At 34.2% G+C, this 11,752-nt stretch overlaps 1 protein-coding gene across 1 annotated transcript; it reads right to left on the reverse strand.

The window, feature by feature from the left end:
- Positions 1-1,412: 1,412 nt before the first annotated feature.
- Positions 1,413-11,567, reverse strand: LOC133189998 (survival of motor neuron-related-splicing factor 30-like). Its single transcript, XM_061325473.1, has 7 exons — positions 11,499-11,567; positions 9,412-9,477; positions 7,625-7,788; positions 6,498-6,585; positions 5,013-5,080; positions 4,210-4,336; positions 1,413-2,189 (listed from the first exon to the last, which is right to left on the reverse strand). The coding sequence occupies exons 1-7, from the start codon at positions 11,550-11,552 to the stop codon at positions 2,043-2,045; spliced, it is 714 nt and encodes a 237-aa protein (XP_061181457.1). The 5' UTR covers positions 11,553-11,567; the 3' UTR covers positions 1,413-2,042.
- Positions 11,568-11,752: the final 185 nt, after the last annotated feature.

Here is an 11,752-nt window from a genome sequence, read left to right on the forward strand (position 1 = left end):
AGAAAAGCTGAAACTTATGTGGAAGCATCCTGGGATAGTGTAGATTTTAAATTGTTCAAATCATGACCCCCGGGGGTAGGACAGGGCCACAATAGGGAATACAAGTTTTGCATTGAAATATATAGGAAAAATCTTTAAAAATCTTCTTCTCAAGAACCACAGAGCCAGAAAAGCCGAAACTTATGTGGAAGCATCCTGGGGTAGTGTAGATTCTAAATTGTTCAAATCAGAGCCCCCGGGGTAGGGCAGGGCCACAATAGGGAATACAAGTTTTGCATTGAAATATATAGGAAAAATCTTTAAAAATCTTCTTCTCAAGAACCACTGAGCCAGAAAAGCTGAAACTTAAGTGGAAGCATCCTGGGATAGTGTAGATTCTAAGTTGTTCAAATCATGACCCCCGGGGGTAGGGCAGGGCCACAATAGGGAATACAAGTTTTGCATTGAAATATATAGGAAAAATCTTTAAAAATCTTCTTCTCAAGAACCACAGAGCCAGAAAAGCCGAAACTTATTTGGAAGCATCCTGGGGTAGTGTAGATTTTAAATTGTTCAAATCATGACCCCCAGGGGTAGGGCGGGGCCACAATAGGGAATCCAATTTTTACATTGAAATATATAGGAAAAATCTTTAAAAATCTTCTTCTCAAGAACCACTGAGCCAGAAAAGCTGAAACTTATGTGGAAGCATCCTGGGATAGTGTAGAATCTAAATTGTTCAAATCGTGACCCCCGGGGATAGGGCGGGCCACAATAGGGAATGCAAGTTTTACATTGATATATATAGGAAGAATCTTTAAAAATCTTCTTCTCAAGAACCACTGAGCCAAAAAAGCTGAAACTTATGTGGAAGCATCCTGGGATAGTGTAGATTCTAAATTGTTCAAATCATGACCCCGGGGGTAGGGCGGGGCCACAATAGCGAAACATTGAAATATATAGGAAAAATCTTTAAAAATCTTCTCAAGAACCACTGGACCAGAAAAACTGAAACTTATGTGGAAGCATCCTGGGATAGTGTAGATTCTAAATTGTTAAAATCATGACCCCTGGGGGTAGGGCGGGGCCACAAAAGGTATTACAAGGGGGGAAGTCTGGTAATGAACAGCATGGCCAAAGTTACTCAGGTGAGCGATGTGGCCCATGGGCCTCTTGTTATTTAAGTAATCCATGAAGTTCTCTTTGTACGATTATATATTTGTAATTTGGTGTATATTTAAGTTTTTTAATTGTTGGGGATACCCTTAAAGGTGCTTGGACACAGATTTGAAGTTAATATTTTCTCAAATTTTCTGTATAATTTCATGACTTATATGTTGCTATAGTATTTCATGAACATTTTTAATTACAATTACCATAATCGGCTTTAATGTTCTGCAAGTTATATAAAATAATATTAATAAGTCAGAAAATGAAGAATTTACAATTTATTAGGCATGATATCAAACACAATACTAGATTTACCATGGTAATTTTACATGATGTGAAATAAAATAAAGTACATATAAAAATCCCTCTCATATTGCATTCAAAATATGCTTGCCACTGTGTGTCACAAATGTTTTATACAATAAAAAGGTATATATGTACATGTATGTTTTTGTCTATGTCCTGTGATTTATTCTGTGATGTAAATGAGTTGTACTGTATGTGTTTTTAAAAATATATGTGCTATTTCATGTAATTTAAAGTTCAATAAACTGACTGCAGATTATTTTTTTGAAAATTACATCTATTTAATATATTATAAAGTTTTCCAGTGAAAAAATTTCTTCCACTTCAACTATCTAAAAACAAAGTTTGTATGACCTAAACACTTTTCTAGCAACTGCTGTTGTCAAATTGTAACAAACTGATCTGTTCAGTCTAAGATCTTGTTTGAGAAAAGATTGGATTAAGCATGACCATTACATCCATTCAAAACACTTGCACCCCTCCAAGGGGGTTTTGCTTGCTGTCTTCAAAATATCCTTTCAATTCTAGTACATGAGCACCTTAGAGTCACACAAACATGGGTGTACATATCATGTAAAATCCTCATTTCACTTCCTCCATTTTTCTGCATGCTGGAATGAGGTCATTGGCCTACCTCCCTGCCCACATGTGCCCACTCCCACTTTTCCATTGGCTGCATCTGGAGTAGCAAAGATACTCTTTTTCACCTTTCCTTTGTTTGTTTTGGCAAAAGTCTGAAAAAAAGAGTTTGTACTCATAATGCTTGAGTTAAAACTTAAGTACCTTCGAAGTCTTGACAAGAAGTATTTTTACATACAGTATAGCTCCTTACCCCATCCTTTCACTACAGATTCTGCTCATGTTCTAGCAAAAATCTTGACATATTTTGATGACTATCAAGCAAAAGCAAAATGAATTGGCCAATATGCAAAAGAATGCAAGAAGAACAACAAAAGAAACCTGCTGTTTTGATGTGAAAATTTATGATGACAAGGTCAAATACAAGTATTCATAATGGGTAGAACAGAAAATCAGGTGATCTTTCACCTGAAAAATCATTTGTTTTCTACTCTGACCAACCTGTGTATGAAATGCGGATTACTAAGCACTGACTTTTGACGATGTATTTTACTGATCAGACATTTGGAAAGAAAGTATAGCAGAAAAACAAGAGGCCCATGGGCCACATCGCTCACCTGAGTAACTTTGGCCATGCTGTTCTTTACCAGATTTCCCCCCTTGTAATACCTATTGTGGACCCGCCCTACCCCCAGGGGTCATGATTTGAACAATTGAGAATCTACACTACCTCAGGATGCTTCCAAATAAGTTTCAGCTTTATTGGTCCAGTGGTTCTTGAGAAGAAAATTTTTAAAGATTTTTCTTATGTATTTCAATGTAAAAATTGATTCCCTATTGGCCCCGCCCTACCCCCGGGGGTCATGATTTGAACAATTTAGATTCTACACTACCCCAGGATGCTTCCATATAGGTTTCAGCTTCTCTGGCCCAGTGGTTCTTGAGAAGAAGATTTTTAAAGATTTTTCCTATATATTTCAATGTAAAACTTGGATTCCCTATTGTGGCCCCGCCCTACCCCCGGGGGTCATGATTTGAACAACTTATAATCTACACTACCCCAGGATGCTTCCATATAAGTTTCAGCTTTTATGGCCCAGTGGTTCTTGAGAAGAAGAGTTTTAAAGATTTTTCTTATATATTTCAATGTAAAACTTGGATTCCCTATTGTGGCCCCGCCCTACCCCCGGGGGTCATGATTTGAACAATTTAGAATCTACACTATCCCAGGATGCTTCCACATAAGTTTCAGCTTTTCTGGCCTAGTGGTTCTTGAGAAGAATATTTTTAATGACCCCACCCTATTTTTGTCTTTTCTTGATTATCTCCCCTTGTAAGGGGACTTGGCCCTTTATTTTAACAATTTACACTCCCCTTTACCTAAGGATACTTTGTACCAAGTTTGGTTAAAATTGGCCCAGTGGTTCTTGAGAAGAAGTTGAAAATGTGAAAAGTTTACAGACGGACGGACAGACGGACGGACGGACGGAGGACGGACAATGGGTGATCAGAAAAGCTCACTTGAGCTTTCAGCTCAGGTGAGCTAACAAGTGTTCTTTTGAACTAAAAATTATAAAGGATAATCAACATTTTATACTGGGTTGCTAAGAAAGATGACTATGAATCAAATGGTTTTTCAATACATGTATATGTATGAATGTGCATTGTTTAAGACAACATTTGTTTTCTCACAGGTGTTAATGTAGTGAATTTCAGAAAAATAAAGGAAGTGATGACATACATGTACATGTAACTACAGATCTACAGTGTTGGTATCCTCGGTGCTATGTACTAATGAGTTATTGAAAGCTATTCTACAGAGAGAAAGGTCTTTTTCAAGTACTGTCAAACCTCGTTATCTCGAACTCAATAGGACTAAGAAAATACTTCGAGATATCTGAGGGTTTGAGATATCCAGGGTAAACTACTTAAGGAATAAGCAATTGGGATTTCCAAATCACTTCGACATATTCATGATATTCGAGATATCAGTGTTCAAGATACCAAAGTTCAAGTGTATGTGTGTGTTGGAGGGATAATGTAATGCAATGTTCTTTAAATTTGTGATGGAAAACTTGCTATTTAAATACAGAATGTGTTTTCTTTTTTAACCACTGCTGCCTCTCATTAAATTTTCCATTGACTTCTATTGTTCTAATTTCTGACTTGGTGTACCTTTGCGTTAAAGTCCAGCCACTTATTCTTTTCCACTTCCCTTTCCTCCTCCATCTGTTTGAGTCGCTGAGCTTTCTTCTGTTGTTTCTTCCTCCTATATTCCTTCTGTTCTGCTATTATATCTCGTCTAGAATTTATAGATGACCAAATTAAATATTCCAAGTGGACATTATTATAATACATGTACATGTACTTATTATATTTGTCCCAATCAAACATGAGAGAAAATAAAATTCTCATATACTGTAGAAGCACAAATTTTTGTGGGGGACCTTTTGACTTCAAAATCAATAGGGATCTTTTTTCACCCATAGGGAGTTCTGACATAAAATTTCATTGCAAAATCTAATAGGCTTCTTGAGATATTGTCCTGAAATGAAAGTGTTACACACAGACAGAAATACAGACAGATGGATGGACGGATAGACAGACAGTACCAAATTAATATCCCCCACTTTCAGTGAAAGTGGGGGGAAATATTACCAAACATTGAATTCCCAAAAAAGTACATAAATCTTTGTATATGAAGTTGCTTTTACTTATTGTATGTAGTAAATACTCAGAAATTTTTAGAATCTCTCTGCACAGAATAGACAAAAATAATGTATATTTCTTACCTCATTTGCAAAAAAATTTAATTAGAGCAGATATTGAAATATTGAAAGCTTCAACCCTTGACATACAGACAGACAGAGGGTCTAAACAGGAGATTGATATTTCAGATATCTAGATATCTGTTCTCAATTAATCAGGTAAATAAAAATAATAGTTTTATTTTCATTATTTAAAATTCTTCTACTTACTTTGATTTAGTTTTCTTCTCTGATTCCTTTTTCTGCTGGGATGGATCAACTTTTCGTAATAGTTTAACCTGAATGTATATTACTGATGTGATCATCAACATAATGAGTGCAATAAATATACCGGTACATTTGTGAGAAGAGATGAGAGGCCCATGGGCCTTAACTGTCGCCTGAGTATCATAATTTTTTTTCAGACTATGACCACTTTGAGCCCACTTGGAATTGGCTTAGACTTATGTCAAATACATTTTATAGTTTGACAAGGTTTTTGTTATCAAACTTATGCAGATTGCCCCTATAAATTCATGAATAAATGAAAGGAACATTGTGAAATAAATTTCAATATATGACCCCCCATGCAAACAATTTTTAAAGATTTTTTCCTATTTACGCATACATTGTAAATTTTTATCCTCAATTGTAGCTCCAACCTTCACCAAGACCATGACTGCTGAGTTGTCCCTAAGATCCATGGGCCAAGGAATTTCCCAGCTATTAAGGACATAATTCCAGTTATTCTGGTATTCCCCCTCAAACCCTTGTTAGGGGAAAAAACTCAAACCCCTTTTATAATGTCCCCTTTTATTTCAATCCTTAGGGACAACCCTGAATTGAATGGAACAAACTTGGATCTGCATTACCTGATAATGCTGGCATATCATGACCCTGCTGTGCTCAAGAAAAAAAAATTTGAAAATTTTTCCTATGTATTCCCATGTAAAATATTTTATCTCTTATTGTTGCCCCTACTCATCCCCAGGGGTCCTGATTTCTACACTCTCTGAGGATGTTACCTTATTAATATAAATATAGCTCTCCTGATCTTGAGAAGAAATTTTTAAAGATTTTTTTCTCCTATATCTTTCTACATAAAATTTTGGTCCATAATTTGGTACCACTCTTCCTAGGGGAGAATGACTGGAACAAATTTGAATCTGCATTACCTGGGGATGCTTGCATATTTACATTTCTAATCATGGTCCTGCTGTTCTTTTTTCAGTGATTTTTAAAAAAAATTATTTTATATTCCTAGGCAAAAATTTGCCCATTGTGGCAGCACCCAAGTCCCAGGGGTCATGATTTGAACAGAAAATCACTACCTGAGAATGCTTCCATATAAATATTACTGACATGGTTTTGTTGTTCTTGAGAAGTTAAAGATATATCTTATATATTCCTATGTAAAACTTGGATGCCCTGTTGTGGCCCACCCTACTCTCGGGGATCCTGATTTTTTACAAACTTAAATCTACACTTCCTAAATTAATATGATTCATCATGGTTTTGCTGTTCTTGAGAAAAAGACAACAGAAAGACAGACAGCTAGACAAACATCAGACACTTTTCGATCAGAAAAGCTCACTTGAGTCTTTGGCTCAGGTGAGCTAAAAATAACTAAATTGTAAAAAAAAAAACTTTCATATTATCTCATTACTCAGCAAAGATGCATGCAATTATGCATAGCATGAACAAAATTCCACAAACCTCTGTCACATCTGTGTTTCCATAGTTCTCAAAAGTGACTGCACATGTTCCATCTTCCAATATCTCATCAATTTTTGCTTCATAGTATCTAAAAATATGTGGAAGAATTTGCAAGGCTATAAAATTATTTGTGATCAGTTAATCAGTGCTGACTCCTACCAAGATGACATGATGACACAATATGTTTGCCTTACATCACAGTCACATTTGCAATCTGTGTCTCCATTAAATAAGTACCTCTATTTCATCTAACTGTTGGTGTGCACATTTTTTAACAGAAACAGTTGAACTTGAAGACTGGATAATATATGTACAATAACTTTGTTATAGAATAAAATTAAACAATCCTGAACAAAATGTAATAACAATGGAAGCCACAAGTCTGCACTGAACACCTTTTCTTTGTAAAATTAAGTATGAGCGCATGTTTGTCGGTTCATATCCTTTTAATATGACATTATTTTGTTCAATATACAACTATGGTTTTTTAAAGAAAAGTTGACAAACTTGCAATGACTATGTAATAAGACAATGAAAAAAGTGTGACCCTGATCATCTATTGATATTCAAAAAATCTTCATACCCTATGCCTTCAATATTTATTTGGTTTTCCTTGAAAAAAGTGTTTAACATTCATATATGTATCAAGAATACACAGTTAAGATATCCATGATTTAAATTATGGAAAGAAATAAACTTTTTAAAACTTCAATTTACAGCTTTTTTTTGGGACTCTTAAGTTCACTCATTCTTTCACCTTAATTAAAGGTCATAGTGAACTTTAAGTAGGATGCAACACTCCTTCTACCTATTATAGATGCATTAATTGACAAAGTTTGATGATTCTAGGCCTAATAGTTTTCCAGTTATGAGCTGGACAGGATTTTGCAATATTTGGCCTTATCATCTTAATTAAAGACCGCAGGGACTTGCCTTTTAGGTGCAACAAATCTACCCAAGATGTATCTGCTGACAAAATTTGATTATTCTAGGTCTCATAGTATTTTAGTTATGAGGTGGACACGAAAAAGCTAACAGACAGACAGACGAACGGACATGAATGCCATACCATAATACTTCCTGTCTTAAGACGAGCATAAAGAAAGTCTGATAACACATAAACTTACTGTCCGTCTTTAGACCAAATGGCCAGACACGGGTCTCCGACTTGCCATTCTACAGGACCAGTATCCTCTGTTGATCCCAGACTACTTCCTGAGATACTGGCATCAGCTGCAATCGCTGCCAACTGTTTGTTTCCAATGAGTTCTTCTGTCAGATCTATGACCTCCTGGAAATTATACATCAATCTAGACATATTAGAAAATTGAATATTAAACAATTTACGATAGATCACTCACAAGTTTTTAAATGCAAATTAGGCAGATTTTTTTCATCTTAACAATACTTCATTTTTTAAAATCAATTTTAATTTATACATGTAGTTTTACTCTTTCCTTGATTTGCTGTACCATGAATTATGTTTTCATTCTCTCAACAATTTGAAACTATAGTGAAGGATGTTTTCTTGAGCAAAAAGCTTGAAATTATCGCAAGATTTGAATTTATTTTAAGCACATACCATTTGAATGTTTAAAATCAATGTTGTATACATTTAACAGAATCTAAATGTTTACTACTTGTATGTCTTTTTTTCAAAACATTTCCACCGAGAGAAATTCAATCCCCAAATTTTGGTGTTTGAACTGTTTTATGTATGAAACATACAATGGTGATAAGAAACAAAATCTTGCTATTTATGGAATTGCCTTTGTTATGTCATAATTAAATATATCAGGCTTGAAAATTTTTGTATATTTAATATTTTAAGTTATGTCTTAATTAAATGTATCAGGCTTGAAAATTTTTGTATAGCTAATATTTTAAGTATTAATTAAGAGATTCTCAATTATATTAAAGAGGTTTATACACTAAAATATACTTGTACTATAACACTGTTCACTCAAGGTAAACTTCTGTAAAAATCTATTTTCATGTTACAATATTAATGATTGTAAGCTGTAATTTAAATATTAGAGAAAAAGTCAAATAATAATAAAAAAGAAATCAATGTGTCTAAGCTCAAGAAGAAACACATCTACCAATTTTATTTCAGTGTGATTATGAAATTCTTCACAAATCAGATATAAAACATTTCTTTTTTGTGCAAGTGATTAAACCTACCTTAACAAAGATTTATCAGGGGAAAATTATTTTAAACCTACTTAATGTGCAATGCCAAATAAGACATTGCAATCTTGAACCTGTATCATACCCAACTTTGGTACAGAGTTGTGTCCCCTATCTGTACTTACTCATCAGGTTTCTCTTGACACAACGGAATTACAAGAAAATCCATGTAGCGCTCGTCTAAAAATATAAGACTCTAAACACATTAAGATGTTTTGGATTGATAATGTATCCTTTAAGACATATTACCCACCCTCCATAAACCTACTTTCAACCTTCATCAGAAAAGATATGCCAATGGCCATTACCATTTTGCTTCTTCTTTTAAAAATGTAAAATGAACATCAATTATATAAATTTGAAAATGATGTACCAAAATAATTAAAATCAAATGATTTCGATTTCGAATTCTCAAATTATTATTTTATTTTATTAATTTATACAGTGCCAAATTACATATAGTTTCTTTGCGCTGAATTTTAAATCTTAAAAACAATTCAATTTTTTTGTAAAAATTTTTCAACATAAGCAGTACAATAAGAATTTGGATATGTTCAGTTATTCACAATCTGTTTTCTCTTGTATATTTAGACAACAGTTTTCATACCTTTGGTTCTGCATGTACTATTTTGATTTTTTGAGAAAAAAGTTTGATTTGAAAATAACATTTTCCCAACCCACTTGCACCTTGGTTGATGTCAAATATGTGACAATAAAAGCTCACCTGTAGATCTTTCTTGAGCTTGTTGAGGTCTTCATTATCTGGATCTGTTGTCAAAGAAGCTTCAACCTAGAATGTTAAATATTTTGTGTCTTAGATTGAATTTCTCCTAGAAGAGTTTGTGCTTAGAGAACATTGACTATAAAAAACATGTGTAAAGGCTTAATCTGGCATCAAATCTGCAGTTCATGGTCAGCTAGTCAAAGTAAACAAGAGGCCCATGGGCCATACTGCTCACTTGAGTCTGCTTTTTTTCATCATTTAAAAATTTTTTTTTTATCTTTATACTCCTTTGAAAAAAGTTAAACTCTATTTTAGCTCCAAACCAGCAACTGAAAAAGTTTTGATTTTACCAAACTTGAACCCACATTTAATATGTTGGTGCCGTTGAAGCTGAATTGAGATCTTGCAAAAAATACAGAAGCAACTGAATTTCTTAATTTATCTAAAAGAACGAGTCACTAGCCCTAATCTCTTGGATGGTATTTGAGGATGGTATGCGTTACCCTAATCTCCCGGGCAGATGCTAGACTAACCCTAATCAGTCAAATAATGTGCGAGGACTAACCCTTATCTCATGATGAATATGAGACTAACTCTAATCAGTTGAATGCTACCATTCAAGTAGTGTGCAAGACTAACCCTCATCAGTTGAGTGACGTAAATCTTATGTCATAGTACAACGAGATCGTGGATCCTGTGGATCTGGGGACCGGTAAAGTAATGTCTACCCGAGTTGACTCCTTGTGTTTGAGTCTGTTTGTGTACGAGTCGAGTTGTGTACAAGTTGACTGGACACCTTACATATTTATAGCGGCGCAGAGTGCCGCTCGCGAAGTGAGCTCAATAGACTAACGTGTAAGAACAGAGAAAATTCGGAATGAAATCTGTACATACGTCAGGCAAATTTTCTGGTGCAACATTCTCAGAATTCCTTCGCTACCAGGGTTCCATGCGAAATTCTTATAAAACATACAAAAGACCAAGGATAATTATTCATTACCGAGAAATACATTTACTTCGCAGAGAGCTAAAAAGAAACAAAAAATAATTACATCTACTCTACAACGTATTTCATTTATTATTGCACAAGATCTTTAGTCTCATTCAACCAGACGCTCGGCTGTCTCCGTAAATTCCGATGCCCTGTGACGTCACAGTCTAGACTGTGTCTCGTGCGGTTTGACGTTTGAAGAGGCGGATCAACGTTACAAGTGTAAGCTGCTATAGCTTTTTGATGGTACAACTGCGCTCGCCCCAACGGTCACACCGTAAAACATATTAAACCAAGACCCAAGTACCTGTGGTTATTTTAGCAGTGATCAGGTCTAGGAAAATCACTATATTTAGCTATATAGCTAAATCTACCTATATAGCTTTATTTACCTATATAATATAGCTTTATTTAGCTATTTCAGAGTAAATTTCTGTTTTATGAAAAGCAGACCAAAAAGTCGCATAATGAGGCAGTATTAGTTTTCAACTTTGAAATGGACTGAAAACAATTCACCAAAAACCCACTTTTAAAAATGTTTCTCCTTTTGTGCAATTGCAATAAAAGATCTAAGAGTTTTGGGGCTATGTATAACAGTTAATCTGTGAATAAGCAGCTACTTTAACAAAGAAAAGCAGTTTTGGTCAACAAGATAATTGATTGGTAATAATTCAGCACAATGCAAGGCAATCACACTTAGTCATGCCTCATCGCACTTCCAATAATGGACAGCTATCCAAACAATAGAGATGCATTTTTTGGTTAAAAAGTGTTTAAAAGAGGCAATGTTTTTACTATCTATGCAGTGATTGTTTTATTTAACATCATCAAAAAATATCATCCATGAACTCTTTGTTTTTTTTTTTTTAAAGCGACTGGAATGTGCTAATCGATCTTGTCTCCATTGTGAATATGTCATCAATTGCAAGTAATTTATGTAAAGAAAAAAAGATACCCAAACAGAAGTACTGAAGAGAAAAAGAATAGGTCTATATCTTGTACATACTCATAACTTGCTATTCTGAAACAAATCTTCGACTGGATTACAAGTTTAAAAAATGATTTTAGTAGGTATCAGTGATAAAAGGTGTTTTACCTGCTGTAATTGCAATCTATAAGTTGATAAATTTTCTTGCTGTTCATCTGCCATTTTACTTAACAGGAAATGTCGAGAATGAGTTATATACAAAAACCATAATGGTACAATTCCGGAAAAGTTAGTCAACAACAAAAAAAAAAGAAAAAGAAGAAGAACAAAACTGGTCACTAAGTATGGGTGATTGATAACATATAAAAAATAAATATACTTTTTAATTGCTTAAATTTTAAGAAAATTAGACAACGGTCTAG

This window comes from Saccostrea echinata, unplaced genomic scaffold, assembly GCF_033153115.1.
Source record: "Saccostrea echinata isolate AGI-Se365-2 ecotype Australia unplaced genomic scaffold, CSIRO_AGI_Sech_v1 ptg000020l, whole genome shotgun sequence".
NCBI lineage: Eukaryota > Metazoa > Mollusca > Bivalvia > Ostreida > Ostreidae > Saccostrea > Saccostrea echinata.

Excerpts from the sequence above, each read along its gene's own strand:
- LOC133189998 (XM_061325473.1), bottom strand. The coding sequence starts at position 11,552 with ATGGCAGATGAACAGCAAGAAAATTTATCAACTTATAGATTGCAATTA. Across the intron at positions 4,337-5,012 it reads GAGAAGAAAACTAAATCAAA|ACGAGATATAATAGCAGAAC; the intron begins GTAAGTAGAAGA and ends TATAAATTCTAG. Across the intron at positions 2,190-4,209 it reads GGCTGGACTTTAACGCAAAG|ACTTTTGCCAAAACAAACAA; the intron begins GTACACCAAGTC and ends TCTTTTTTTCAG.